The sequence below is a fragment of the Zophobas morio genome, unplaced genomic scaffold (genome assembly GCF_036711695.1).
Source record: "Zophobas morio isolate AGI-343-1 ecotype UQ-CSIRO unplaced genomic scaffold, CSIRO_AGI_Zmor_V1 ptg000021l, whole genome shotgun sequence".
Classification (NCBI taxonomy): Eukaryota; Metazoa; Arthropoda; class Insecta; order Coleoptera; family Tenebrionidae; genus Zophobas; species Zophobas morio.
In genome coordinates this window covers 17,790,462-17,803,781 of record NW_026972126.1, presented here as the reverse complement: position 1 = coordinate 17,803,781, position 13,320 = coordinate 17,790,462, and the positions used below count along the sequence as shown (strand labels likewise).

The following is a 13,320-nucleotide window of genomic DNA, read 5'->3' as shown; positions in this document are numbered from 1 at the left end:
TCTGAAGATATAGAAGGAACTTTAATGTGACAATGTATGTACCTATATCTGGTTTTGATTATTTTGTTATTATCATATTAAATGGGTTTATGGCATTATTATGAATTATTATTAATAAAATAATAAAGCAACTTATTTGTTTCAATTTATGGAAAAACAGACAACAATTACAATGTTTTCCTCTTCCTAGAAATAATTGTATATTTTCCGATAAGTTTATGGACGAAGTACAAGGTTTCTCTATGTTTTTAATTATAGAATCTGTTTACAGCGCTTGAATATTTTGTAAAAAAAAAACTTTTCCTGATAGAACGGAGAAAAAAAACTAATAAACTAAAAAATGACTTGTATTACACTGCAACAATAAAAGTTGCAAAAATCTTGCGATTAAAATCGGAGAAAACACCACAAACCTGTTCCAAGATTTAATCCTTGAAATTTAGTGTTTTGCATTCAAATATTATTAGTGCATTGCAGTGACCAAGTTTGAGTAAACATATTTAGATAGTTTTGCTGAGGTATAAACACATACGTCCACACTTGGTCCGTTTAGAGTTTTTTCTAGATGTTGGTAACACTACTCGTCACAATTATCACACTCCTATTTTTCCTATACAAATTCTACAACTAGAGAAAAAACCCTCCAGGGCCTTGGAACTTACCAATAATAGGATATCTACACAATTTTTTTTTTTTTTTGGTTGCAGGAACCTTAACGTATGGAAAGAAAAACGCAAACTCGTCAACAACTTTCTAAGAACGTGTGTCTCCAAAGGGTCACCAAATAAAGAAACCTTGGAAGATCAAATAAGAAAGCATGCCGAAGAATTTATTCACGTAAGGCAATTGTGACTCTCTTTTCAACACTTTCTGGATTTTTTTTAACTATAGTACATTCGAAATCAGGGAACATTAAATTCTTTAGAAGCCACAGCTCACTATGTCACTAGTACCACACGTTCCCTAATTTTGGGCACATCGTTCACGCTTGAAGACAAAACAAGACAAACTATAATAAAGAACATCCAAGGTGCAATGAGGTTAGGTCCTTTGGACGGTCCTTTAAATTTTGCTTTTTTTTAATAGCTTTTTAGTCACCTCGTTTTACTCTTTGTTTTTGCTGCCTTTTTACGATTTTTTAGCTCCTCTTTTGTGGAGTTTTTATCACCTTTTTCTTTTTTGTTACTTTTTTTATGCAGCTTTGGTTTGCGGTTTTTAAACGTTGGTACTTTTCTCGGCTTTTTTTGTCGCATTTTCACCATCTTATTTGTCGCTATCATTTATTTTTACCTTTTTTACTTTTCTCTTTCTAGTTTTTTTGTTAACTTTTTTTAGTCGCTCTTGTTTTGTCGCATATTTGGTGCTTTTTACAAATTTTTGTCGCTTTTTTAGTGTTTTTTTTTCCATCTTTTTGTTGTCATCTTATTTTTGTTGGCTTTCTACTGTTTTTTTTACGTTTTTCATCCCATTTTTATCTTTCTTTTCCGGCTCTTTTTGTAGTCTTCTTTAAGTCTTTAATGGCAATTCATTTGTCGTGTTTTTTTTTGGGGTCATTTTCTCCATATTTTAAGCCTTTTATTCGGTTATTGTTACTTTTTTAACACTTTGTCCTTTTTTTTGTAGCATGTTTTAGTCGCCTTAAGGAGTTTTTTAATCGTTTTTTTGTCACTTCGTTTTAATCTTTTTTTACTCTTTTGGGAAAAAATGTTCAAAAATAATAAAAATTAATTATTGTTCGTGAGGTTCTGCAAACTCCTGTTAAAGTCGACTGGCCTGTGTCTGTATTATTATTATATGTTGGCTAATGGAAGAAAGATTCAAGAATAAGGACGCACTTTAATCGTGAGTAATTAATAAAGCTGTAAATAAATCAATACTTAATTCAATATCTTTTGACGCAAATCCTTACCGCGTAGTATTACATAGTACAACAGGTTTATCTGCGTTTCAATTTCTAGAATTTTCATTGCAATGTCAATACAACACTGTGCATGGTAACAGCAGGAAAAAATTGTCACTAAAACACCAACAAAGTAAATCATTTTTAAACGTTTATACATAAAATATCAATGTATTGTAACTTTCATTCCAGATGACTGAATTAATCGTCGTTTCGTTAGCACTATTAATACTTATAGCTACATACATATATTATCGCCATCAAAATTACCTCCCAGGCCCATGGAACTTACCAGTAATTGGTTATTTACACAAGATAGATCCAAAAGTGCCTCATTTGTCGTTTTTAAAACTCACCCAAAAATATGGTCCAGTCTATAGGGTAAAGCTTGGATTGTTTAACACCGTATTCATCTCTGATGTAAAATTACTAAAGCAAGTGTTAATGAAGGAAGCAACTATTTCAAGACCACCTCTTCATCTCTTTGAAATTATATTTGGAGATAAAGGTAAAATGGAACTAGAACCATAAGCTTGAAATATTTTTATGACCACTAGGAATCATATACTCTTCTTCTGATGTATGGAAAGATCAAAGAAAATTTGTAAGTAACTTCTTAAGAGTGTCAGGTGCCACCAAAATGTCCCCAAACAAAGAAGCTTTAGAAAATCAATTGAAACAAAGTGTTCAAGATTTTATCCAAGTAAGCGAACAAACCTATAATTGAACCACTTAGTACAGACTTTTTTGTTGCATTAGTATGTCCAAAATCAACGTAATCCTGCGACGTTAAATCCAACAGAAGCTGTAATAAATTATGTAACTGACATAACTAGCAGCTTAATTTTAGGGACACGTAATAGTAAATTAGTGAAAATTCTAACACATAAGGTCGATAAAGTAATAAAACAATGTCAGGTCACTGGACCAGTGAATTTCTTACCATTTTTGCGGTATACTTTAAAAAACCTAACCGATACAGTTTAATTTTATTTACTTTCAGTTTTCTACCAAAATATAGAAAGGGCGTAAAATCAATTCGAGACTCAATGACCGAAATTTTTAACATATATGACAAAATCGTCTGTGAAAATGAAAAAACCAACAACGATAACAAATTAACGAATCTTGTCGACACACTTATATTGGATAAATCTGTGGACAAAGCGTGCAGTATAGATCAACTGCATATTTTATCTAACATGTTCGGTGCTTCTACTGAAACTACCATTACTACGATAGTGTGGGGTTTGCTGTACTTGGCGCACTTCAAAGAAGTCCAAAACAAAATTCGAAAAGAACTTTGGGATATTCTTCAAGACAAACCTCCACAGATAGGTGATTTACCAAAACTGCCATATATGGAAGCCACTTTAGCTGAAGTAACAAGAATAAGGTCTTTATTTCCGTTGGGTTTTCCTCATTATACCACTGACGATGTATGTGTGGAAAATGTGACAATTCCGAAAAATACTGTCATAATGCCGTTCTTGTGGGCGATCCATATGGATCCAAAAGCATGGCGGAACCCTGAAGAGTTTTGTCCTGAACGATTTTTGAACGACGAAGGAAAATTTTACCAACCTGAATCATTCCTTCCGTTTCAATCTGGTAAAATATGTGTATTATGAAAATCAACGGTTTTATAACCGCGTTTTAGGTAAAAGGATATGTGCTGGTAAAGATGTGGCAACTATGATGGTCTTTATGTTTGTGGCAACTGTCTTACAGGAATTTAAATTGGAGGGTTGTAACGGTTCAGGTTCTGTAGATCTGTCTTATGATTGTGGTTTAACCACAACTCCTAAACCACAAGATCTGATTTTTGTGAAGATATAGAAAGGAATTTAGTGTGAGAACACTTGTGTCTATATCTGGTTTTGACTATTTTGTTATTAACATAATATATGGGTTTACGGTATTATTGTGAATAATTAATAAAATAATAAAGCAAATTATTTGTTTCAATTTATGTGACTAGGTACTAGTTCTATTAAGGTTAAATTTGGAAATTTTGTATTAAGTTTGTGTAGATATGTAGTCTATTATTGGTAAGATCCAAGGACCTGTGTGTTTATACCTCAGCAAGGCTACTTAAATATGTTTACTCAAACTTGGTCACTGCAATGCACAAATAATATTTGAATATAGGATACTAAATTTCAAGGATTAAGTCTTGGAACAGGTTTGTAGTGTTTTCTTTTATGTTAAAATCGCAAGATTTTTGTATCTTTTATTGTTGCAGTGTAATACAAATCATTTTTTAGTTTATTAGTCTTTTTCTCTATGTTCTATCAGGAAAAGTTTTTTTTTACAGAATATTCAAGTGTTTGCGCTGTAAACAGATTATATAATTAAAAACATAGACAAACCTTGTACTTCGTCCATAAACTTAATGGAAAAAATACAGTTATTTTTAACAAGACGAAAACATTGTAATTGTTGTCTGTTTTTGCATAAATTGAAACAAATAATTTGCTTTATTATTTTATTAATTATTCATAATAATACCGTAAACCCACATATTATGTTAATAAAAAAATAATCAAAACCAGGAATAGATACAAATTTTCTCACACTAAATTTTTTTCTATATCTTCACAAAAATCAGATCTTGTGGTTTAGGAATTGTGGTTATACCACAATCGTAGGACAGATCTACAGAACCCGAATCGTTACAACCCTCCAATTTAAATTTCTGTAAGACAGTTGCCACAAAAGTAAAGATCATCATACTTGCCACATCTTTACCAACACAAACCCTTTTGCCTGAAACAAGGTTATGAAACCGTTGATTTTCACAAAACACCTATTTTACCAGCTTGAAACGGAAGGAACGATTCAGGTTGAAAAAATTTTCCTTCGTCATTTAAAAATCGTTCTGGACAAAACTCTTCAGGGTTTCGCCATACTTTTGGATCCATGTGGATCGCCCACAGCAACGGCATTATGACAGTATTTTTCGGAATTTTCACATTTTCTACACATACATCGTCAGTGGTATAATGAGGAAAACCCAACGGAAATAAAGATCGTATTCTAGCTACTTCAGCTAAAGTGGCTTCCGTATATGGCAGTTTTGGTAAATCACCTATCTGTGAAGGTTTATCTTGGAGAATATCCCAAAGTTCTTTTCGAACTTTATTTTGGACTTCTTTGAAGTGTGCCAAGTAGAGCAAAACCCACAATATCGAACTAATGGTAGTTTCGGTAGAAGCACCGAACATATTAGATAAAAGTTGCAGTTGGTCAATATTGAATACTTTGTCTACAGATTTATCCAACATGAACGTATCAACTATATTCATTAATTTCTTATCGTTGTTGGTTTTTTCATTTTGACAGACGATTTTGTTAAGTGTGGTAAAAATTTCGTTCACTAAATCATGAAGTAACTTTACGCCCTTTCTGTATTTTGGTAGAAAACTGAAAGTAAATAAAATTAAACTGTGTCGGTTAGAATCGTTTAAAATATACCGCAAAAATGGTAAGAAATTCACTGGTCCAGAGACTTGATATTGTTTTACTATTTTAAAGAAATTATGTGTCAGAATTTTCTCTAATTTCCTGTCACGTCTACCTAAAATTAAGCTGCTGCTTATGTCAGAGACATAGTTTGTTACAGCTTCTGATGGATTTAACGTCACAGAATTACCTCGGTTTTGGAAATACTAGTGCAACAAGAAAGTCTGTACTGGGTGGTTCAATTATAAATTTGTTTGCTTACTTGGATAACATCTTGAACACTTTGTTTCATTTGATTTTCTAACGCTTCTTTGTTTGGGGACATTTTGGTAGCACCTGAGACTCTTAAAAAATTACTTACAAATTTTCTTTGATCTTTCCATATATCAGAAGAAGAGTATATGATTCCTAGTGGTCATAAAAAATATTTCGGGCTTATAGTTCTAGTTCCATTTTACCTTTATCTCCAAATATAATGCCCAAGAGATGAAGAGGTGGTCTTGAAAGAGTTGCATCCTTCATTAACACTTGTTTTAGTAATTTTGCGTCAGAGATGAATACGGTGTTAAACGATCCAAGCTTTAGTCTGTAGACTGGACCATATTTTTGGGCGAGTTTTAAAAACGACAAATGAGGCGCTTTGGTATCTATTTTGTGTAAATAACCAATTACTGGTAAGTTCCATGGGCCTGGGAGGTAATTTTGATGGCGATAAAATATGTATGTAGCTATAAGTATTAACAGTGCTAACGAAACAAGAATTAATTCAGTCATGTGAAATGAAAATTACAATACATTGATATTTTATGTATAAATATTTAAAAATGATTACTTTGTTGGTGTTTTAGTGACAATTTATTTCTGCTGTTACCATGCACGGTGTTGTATTGACATTGCAAGGAAAATTCTAGAAATTGAAATGGAATTAAACCTGCTGTACTATGTAATACTACTCGGCAAGAATATGCGTTAAATAATATTGATTTATATGCATTATTATTTATTATCGATTTAAGTGCGTCCTTGTTCTTGAATCTTTCTTCTATTAGCCAACACATAATAATACTGGCTCAGGCAAGTCCACTTTAACAGGGGTTTGCATAACCTCACAAACTAATGAACAAGAATTAATTATTATTATTTTTGAAAATGGTTCTCTCAAAAGAGTAATTTGTTCTCTAAACTCCAAAACAAAACAAAAAAAATTGGTTGAAATTTACTTCGGCAAAACTTGTCTTGTCCATGAAGTTACAAAATTTTAATGTCATTTATATTTTTGCAAGGCACATTCATAGAATTTGATACCAAGCTGTCCAGCAATTTCGGAAATTATCTGTCTAGTAAAAATCGTCACAGACAGACAGCCGACCGACAGGTAAATCACACGTCATGGAAGCTGGAAAAACCGAGAATATAACAAATGGGTGAAACAAATCTTTATTGTTTAATTCTATTTTTCTACCGCCCACGTTTTTTGGTTTTCTAATAGAGCTATTAACGCACGCAAATGACGTCACAGCAGTTCGTTAATAGCGGAAAGGCGTTCTTTAATAGATCTGGTGTAATTTAGATCCATAAGATTGGTAGCAATGACGAGAAATGTCAGGTGAATGTCAGTGGCAAATCTAAACTTAAAATTTCCCACGTTTCCGGACGCGTAACTTCTTCGCAAGACATTTTAACCAATTTTAAATTACGAAAACTCGAATTGATTCGAATTACAATTGTTGTTGTGAAAATTCGAACCTCAAATATTTCGTGGTTAGTGTCAGACCAACCCATCACCAACCACGACAAAAGTCCCCAGATTAAAAAAAGTGCAAATTTTAATTAAATTTTGGGAAAAAACGTGTGCGGTAGAAAAAATAGTATAAATAACTCGTTCATAAGGCCATTGAGGCACTCATCCTTTATATAACTCGCGGCTTCGCCGCTCGTTCTATAAACTTGGATTCGTGCCTCAATATTTGCCTTATGAAACTCGTTCTTTAATATACTATTATGATCGACTTAATATCAAACAGTATCAGTCAAATTATTTACAACTTTACAAACACCAGTTCTTGGGGCTTTGGTAGAGTCAGGAAACTCCACTCATACGACAGATCCACAGAACCCGACTCTAAACCCTCAATTTTAAAGTTCTGTACAACAGTTGCAACAAAAAAAACTACCATTATATTAGCTAAATCTTTACCAACACACATCCTTTCACCTGAAACAGAACCATTACCAAACACATTGTCTTGCGAATCATATTTTACCAGCTTGGTACGGCAGGAATGACTCCGGTTGAAAAAAGTGTCCAGCGTCATTCAAAAACCGACCAGGACGAAACTCTTCAGGCATCTTCCAAACACCTGGATCCATATGAATGCCCCATAGTAGCGGTACTATCATGGTACTTGCTGGTATAGCGTAATTTAGAAACACCATATTTTGTGAAGTTTAACGAGGAAATCCTAGCGGTAGCAGCGTTTTAATTCTACCCACTTCGGCAACAGTTGCTTGTGTGTAAGACAGTTTTGATAAGTCATCTATGTGAAAGGTTTTTCCGTGTAGAACATCGTGGAGTTCTTGGCGTACTTGATTTTGGACTTCTTGGTGCTGTGCTAGATACAATAGATTCCACTGAATGGAAGTTGTTGTAATTAAAGTACTAGCGCCGGAGAGAAGTTGGTTGAAGCTATGTGATAAGGTTTTGATCAAGGCATCGTCGTAGTTAAGGATGCCCAAACATACAGTCCCCATGATATCAACTACATAGCGCGTTATAGCTTCAACTGGGTGCAAAGGTACACGATGTCCTTGGTTTTGGACATTCTAGACAACAACAAATTAATTTCATTATTAACAACATAGTTTGAACTTTGTTACTTACACGAATTCCGCAGCAGATTTCTGTATTTGATTTTCAAGTGGTACCTTGGAAGTTTTTATGAAGTTTGTAATAAATTTGTGCTGGTTTTTCCACAGGTCATGTGTTCTATAAGAGATTCCTAATAGAAGAATAGAATTAATTGTTGGTAGTACCTGTAAATAAGTATATAGGTACCTTTATTAGGAAAAATTTTGTTGAAAATGTGACACGGGGGTCGCGGAAGACAATCATGTCTGAATAAAATTTGTTTCAACAATGTTGCATCAGATATGACTACAATGTTCGTCAAACCAAGTTTTACATTATAGATGGGTCCGTACTTTTGTTTTAGTTTTATAAAAGTTAAAGTGGGTAATTTTTGTTTATTTTGGTGAGAGAGCCAAGCAGTGGTAAATTCAAAGGTCCTGGAGGAGATCTATGGAATTCGGGAAATATATACATAAAGATTATAATAACTGCCAAAATAGCTATAGTTGCTGCGACCACTAGAACAAATAGAGTAAGTTAGGGAAGCAAATTAATGAAATTCTGGTGCGTATTTCTTACTGTTTATTTTCTACTTAAAACTAACCACTTTCAGCTTTTAGACAATATCGTAAACAAAACTGCTTTATATACTTACAAACGACCGATAACTGGTTTTTTTGCAATACAAATTAAAAAAAATGTATGCTTAAATTCGCATCGTCTGTGGCAATTATCTTGAACTGGAAACGTATATGTTCTTTCACATTATTTTAATTTAACGAGGAATCAAACAAGAGAACATTGTATTACTTGCACTTTTTTTACACCTGCTGCAGAACTGAATGCGATAACCTTAAAATACAAATTCGACGCGTGGTGTCAGGGAAATGTTAATTAGCGGAAGTTGTAATTTGATTTTCAAGCTTGTTAAGTTTAATATGTTTTTGGGTCCACTTTAATGAGTCTAGATATACTCGTTCGATTCTTGAAATTTAAATTCACCTAAATTAAACAAATTTATCTATAATAACTGTTGCAACACGACGATTCCTGTGTCCTGTGATTTAACAGATCAAATTTATACAGTCGTGAAAGTCAGTTCTTGTGGGTTGGACTGCAATGTAAAACCAAAAGTATAAGACAGATCCACACCCTCGCTGCACTCAATTTTCACTTTCTGTAGAACAGTAGCCACAAATAAAAATATGACCATTTTTGCTAAATCTTTACCCACACACATTCGTTTACCTGAAAAATTGCGTCAAATTTTTACAATAGTGCAAACTCAACGTTACCAATTTGAAACGGAATCAGAGACTCCGACCGACAAAATTTCCCTTCTTCGTTTAAAAATCTGTCAGGACGAAAATCTTGAGGGTTTTTCCAAAATTTTGGGTCCATGTGAACCCTCCATAGTAGCGGGATAATCACACTACTTTTTCGTATTATAAAATGGTCTACATTTATGTCTTCTGATGCGTAATGAGGAAGTCCCAGAGGTACCACCGTTCTAATTCTAGCTACTTCTGAAATGGTCGCTTGTGTGTAAGGTAATTTTAATGAATCTTCAATCTGTGGAGCTTTGGTTCCTAGAACGTCACGAAGTTCCTGGCGAACTTTATCCTGTACTTGTTGGTAGCGGGCTAGGTACAACATAATCCACAATAGAGAAGTTAAAGTCGTTTCGGTACTTGCACCAAAAATCTCAAACAGAAGGTGTTCTAAGTGTTCAGTGGTGTAGATTTCTGGACAGTTGCATTTAGTGCTTTGGTGCCAAAATGTTTGCCTTAAGTTTGGAATCCAGTTGTCGTTGATGGTACTTTTGTTAATGTCTTTTATAATTTGAAGAACTTCACCATTAAATCTTTTGAATGAATCAGCGATGATTTTGTATTTTGGCAAAAATCTGAAACGTGTGTAAAAATTATGTTCCAATATTTCTATGAAATACCTTAGAATTGGGAAGAAATTTAAAGGACCGCCCAAACGACCTAACCTCATTGCACTTTGGATGTTCTTTATTATAGTTTGTCGTATTTTGTCTTCAAGTGTGAACGATGTACCCAAAATTAGGGAACTTGTGGTACTAATGACATAGTGAGCTGCTGCTTCTAAAGGGTTTAAATTTCTCTGATTTCGAACGTACTAGTTAAAAAAAATCAAAAAAGTGTTGAAAAGAGAGTGACAATATTTCTTACGTTAATGAATTCTTCGGCAGACTTTCTAATTTGATCTTCCAAGGTTTCTTTATTTGGTGACCCTTTGGAGACACACGTTCTTAGAAAGTTGTTGACGAGTTTGCGTTTTTCTATCCATACGTTAAGGGGGCAACACACGATTCCTGCAACCAAAAAAAAAAAAAAAGAAATGGATTTATTTTATTAGTCATCTAAATACCCTTATCGCTGAACAAGATGTTAAAAAGATAAAGACGCGATCTGTGAAGCGTGTTGTCATTCATTAAAACTTTTTTCAGTAATTTTGCGTCTGATATGACCACAGCGTTCTCCAGTCCGAGCTTTATGCTATAAATGGGTCCATATTTTTTTGCCAGTTCTGTTAAGCTCAAATTTGGAAATTTCGGATCCAGCTTGTGTAGGTATCCTATTAGTGGTAAGTTCCAAGGCCCTGGAGGTTCTTTTCTCTGGTTGTAGAATTTGTATAGAAAAAATAGGAATGTGATGATTGTGACGAGTAGTGTTGTCAACATCTAGAAAAAACTCTAAGAGGGTCAAGTGTGAAAATATGTGTTTATACCTTAGCAAAACTATCTAAATATGTTTACTCGAACTTGGTCACTGCAATGCACTAATTATGTTTGAATGCAAAGTACTGAATTTCAAGGATTAAATCTTGGAACAGGTTTGTGGTGTTTTCTTCCATGTTAATCGCAAGATTTTTGCATCTTTTATTGTTGCAGTCCATAAACTTACTGGAAAAAATACAATTATTTTTAACAAGACGAAAACATTGTAATTGTTGCCTGTTTTTGCATAAATTGAAACAAATAATTTGCTTTATTATTTTATTAATTATTCATAATAATACCGTAAACCCACATATTATGTTAATAACAAAATAATCAAAACCAGAAAAAGATACAAATTTTGTCACACTAAATTTTTTTCTATATCTTCACAAAAATCAGATCTTGTGGTTTAGGAATTGTGGTTATACCACAATCGTAGGACAGATCTACAGAACCCGAATCGTTACAACCCTCCAATTTAAATTTCTGTAAGACAGTTGCCACAAAAGTAAAGATCATCATACTTGTCACATCTTTACCAACACAAACCCTTTTGCCTGAAACAAGGTTATGAAACCGTTGATTTTCACAAAACACCTATTTTACCAGCTTGAAACGGAAGGAACGATTCAGGTTGAAAAAATTTTCCTTCGTCATTTAAAAATCGTTCTGGACAAAACTCTTCAGGGTTTCGCCATACTTTTGGATCCATGTAGATCGCCCACAGGAACGGCATTATGACAGTATTTTTCGGAATTTTCACATTTTCTACACATACATCGTCAGTGGTATAATGAGGAAAACCCAACGGAAATAAAAATCTTATTCTAGCTACTTCAGCTAAAGTGGCTTCCGTATATGGCAGTTTTGGTAAATCACCTATCTGTGGAGATTTGTCTTGGAGAATATTCCAAAGTTCTTTTCGAACTTTATTTTGGACTTCTTTGAAGTGTGCCAAGTACAGCAAAACCCACAATATCGAACTAATGGTAGTTTCAGTAGAAGCACCGAACATATTAGATAAAAGTTGCAGTTGGCCAGTATTGAATACTTTGTCCACAGATTTATCCAACATGAATGTATCAACTATACTCATTAATTTCTTATCGTTGTCGGTTTTTTCGTTTTGACAGACGATTTTGTTAAGTGTGGTAAAAATTTCGTTTACTAAATCATGAAGTAACTTTACGCCCTTTCTATATTTTGGTAGAAAACTGAAAGTAAATGAAATTAAACTGTGTCGGTTAGGATCGTTTAAAATATAGCGCAAAAATGGTAAGAAATTCACTGGTCCAGAGACTTGATATTGTTTTACTATTTTAAAGAAATTATGTGTCAGAATTTTCTCTAATTTACTGTCACGTCTACCTAAAATTAAGCTGCTGCTTATGTCAGAGACATAGTGTGTTATAGCTTCTGATGGATTTAACGTCACAGAATTACCTTGATTTTGGACATACTAGTGCAACAAGAAAGTCTGTAGTGGATCGTTCAATTATAAATTGGTTCGCTTACTTGGATAACATCTTGAACACTTTGTTTCATTTGATTTTCTAACGCTTCTTTATTTGGAAACATTTTGGTAGCACCTGACACTCTCAAGAAATTACTTACAAATTTTCTTTGATCTTTCCATACATCAGAAGAAGAGTATATGATTCCTAGTGTTCATAAAAAATATTTCGGGCTTATAGTTCTAGTTCCATTTTACCTTTATCTCCAAATATAATGCCCAAGAGATGAAGAGGTGGTCTTGAAAGAGTCGCATCCTTCATTAACACTTGTTTTAGTAATTTTGCGTCAGAGATGAATACGGTGTTGAACGATCCAAGCTTTAGTCTATAGATTGGACCATATTTTTGGGCGAGTTTTAAAAACGACAAATGAGGCGCTTTTGGATCTATTTTGTGTAAATAACCAATTACTGGTAAGTTCCATGGGCCTGGGAGGTAATTTTGACGGCAATAATATATGTATGTAGCTATAAGTATTAATAGTGCTAACGAAAGAACGATTAATTCAGTCATCTGAAATGAAAATTACAATACATTGATATTTTATGTATAAATATTTAAAAATTATTTACTTTGTTGGTGTTTTAGTGACAATTTATTTCTGCTGTTACCATGCACGGTGTTGTATTGACATTGCAAGGAAAATTCTAGAAATTGAAACGGAATTAAACCTGCTGTACTATGTAATACTACTCGGCAAGAATATGCGTTAAAAAATATTGATTTATATGCATTATTAATTATTCACGATTAAAGTGCGTCCTTGTTCTTGAATCTTTCTTCTATTAGCCAACACATAATAATACTGGCTAAGGCAAGTCCACTTTAACAGGGGTTTGCAGAA

General features: G+C 33.5%; 4 protein-coding genes and 1 long non-coding RNA gene across 10 annotated transcripts; 1 reads left to right on the top strand and 4 right to left on the bottom strand.

Moving 5' to 3' along the window:
* Positions 1-444: 444 nt before the first annotated feature.
* LOC135132204 (cytochrome P450 306a1-like) lies at positions 445-3,855 on the top strand. 6 transcript variants are annotated; one of them, XM_064060207.1, is made up of 10 exons: positions 445-518; positions 708-837; positions 892-1,040; positions 1,743-1,842; positions 1,959-2,033; positions 2,093-2,408; positions 2,458-2,603; positions 2,660-2,853; positions 2,904-3,511; positions 3,561-3,855. In XM_064060207.1, the coding sequence occupies exons 6-10, from the start codon at positions 2,093-2,095 to the stop codon at positions 3,737-3,739; spliced, it is 1,443 nt and encodes a 480-aa protein (XP_063916277.1). In that variant the 5' UTR covers positions 445-518; positions 708-837; positions 892-1,040; positions 1,743-1,842; positions 1,959-2,033; the 3' UTR covers positions 3,740-3,855. The 6 variants fall into 6 exon arrangements, with proteins under 6 accessions (XP_063916277.1, XP_063916276.1, XP_063916280.1 ...); XM_064060206.1 differs by having other exon boundaries at positions 1,624-1,842; XM_064060210.1 differs by having other exon boundaries at positions 1,624-1,842; positions 1,917-2,033.
* A 623-nt stretch (positions 3,856-4,478) lies between these two features.
* Positions 4,479-6,133, bottom strand: LOC135131745 (cytochrome P450 2U1-like). The gene is made up of 5 exons (XM_064059592.1): positions 5,824-6,133; positions 5,628-5,773; positions 5,378-5,571; positions 4,719-5,326; positions 4,479-4,669 (listed from the first exon to the last, which is right to left on the bottom strand). Exons 1-5 carry the CDS (start codon positions 5,885-5,887, stop codon positions 4,491-4,493), a joined length of 1,191 nt encoding a protein of 396 aa, XP_063915662.1. The 5' UTR covers positions 5,888-6,133; the 3' UTR covers positions 4,479-4,490.
* A 696-nt stretch (positions 6,134-6,829) lies between these two features.
* LOC135132807 (uncharacterized) lies at positions 6,830-8,535 on the bottom strand. The gene is made up of 4 exons (XR_010281094.1): positions 8,421-8,535; positions 8,247-8,364; positions 7,630-8,188; positions 6,830-7,580 (listed from the first exon to the last, which is right to left on the bottom strand). It is a non-coding gene; the product is annotated as an uncharacterized LOC135132807 (long non-coding RNA).
* Positions 8,536-8,782: 247 nt separating this feature from the next.
* On the bottom strand, positions 8,783-11,099 carry LOC135132806 (cytochrome P450 306a1-like). Its single transcript, XM_064061009.1, has 6 exons — positions 10,971-11,099; positions 10,611-10,923; positions 10,412-10,554; positions 10,165-10,358; positions 9,509-10,119; positions 8,783-9,461 (listed from the first exon to the last, which is right to left on the bottom strand). The coding sequence occupies exons 2-6, from the start codon at positions 10,921-10,923 to the stop codon at positions 9,292-9,294; spliced, it is 1,431 nt and encodes a 476-aa protein (XP_063917079.1). The 5' UTR covers positions 10,971-11,099; the 3' UTR covers positions 8,783-9,291.
* A 176-nt stretch (positions 11,100-11,275) lies between these two features.
* LOC135132868 (cytochrome P450 306a1-like) lies at positions 11,276-13,239 on the bottom strand. The gene is made up of 7 exons (XM_064061084.1): positions 13,225-13,239; positions 13,049-13,123; positions 12,674-12,989; positions 12,478-12,623; positions 12,229-12,421; positions 11,569-12,177; positions 11,276-11,519 (listed from the first exon to the last, which is right to left on the bottom strand). The coding sequence occupies exons 3-7, from the start codon at positions 12,987-12,989 to the stop codon at positions 11,341-11,343; spliced, it is 1,443 nt and encodes a 480-aa protein (XP_063917154.1). The 5' UTR covers positions 13,049-13,123; positions 13,225-13,239; the 3' UTR covers positions 11,276-11,340.
* Positions 13,240-13,320: the final 81 nt, after the last annotated feature.

Coding starts and splice junctions, on each gene's coding strand:
- LOC135132204 (XM_064060212.1), top strand. CDS start 2,093: ATGACTGAATTAATCGTCGTTTCGTTAGCACTATTAATACTTATAGCT. Junction 2,604..2,659: donor GTGTTCAAGATTTTATCCAA/GTAAGCGAACAA, acceptor TTGTTGCATTAG/TATGTCCAAAATCAACGTAA. Junction 3,512..3,560: donor ATTCCTTCCGTTTCAATCTG/GTAAAATATGTG, acceptor ACCGCGTTTTAG/GTAAAAGGATATGTGCTGGT.
- LOC135131745 (XM_064059592.1), bottom strand. CDS start 5,887: ATGAAGGATGCAACTCTTTCAAGACCACCTCTTCATCTCTTGGGCATT. Junction 5,572..5,627: donor GTGTTCAAGATGTTATCCAA/GTAAGCAAACAA, acceptor TTGTTGCACTAG/TATTTCCAAAACCGAGGTAA. Junction 4,670..4,718: donor GTTCCTTCCGTTTCAAGCTG/GTAAAATAGGTG, acceptor ACCTTGTTTCAG/GCAAAAGGGTTTGTGTTGGT.
- LOC135132806 (XM_064061009.1), bottom strand. CDS start 10,923: ATGTTGACAACACTACTCGTCACAATCATCACATTCCTATTTTTTCTA. Junction 10,555..10,610: donor CATCTTGTTCAGCGATAAGG/GTATTTAGATGA, acceptor TTTTGGTTGCAG/GAATCGTGTGTTGCCCCCTT. Junction 10,359..10,411: donor CTGCCGAAGAATTCATTAAC/GTAAGAAATATT, acceptor TTTTTTAACTAG/TACGTTCGAAATCAGAGAAA.
- LOC135132868 (XM_064061084.1), bottom strand. CDS start 12,989: ATGACTGAATTAATCGTTCTTTCGTTAGCACTATTAATACTTATAGCT. Junction 12,624..12,673: donor CATTATATTTGGAGATAAAG/GTAAAATGGAAC, acceptor TATGAACACTAG/GAATCATATACTCTTCTTCT. Junction 12,422..12,477: donor GTGTTCAAGATGTTATCCAA/GTAAGCGAACCA, acceptor TTGTTGCACTAG/TATGTCCAAAATCAAGGTAA.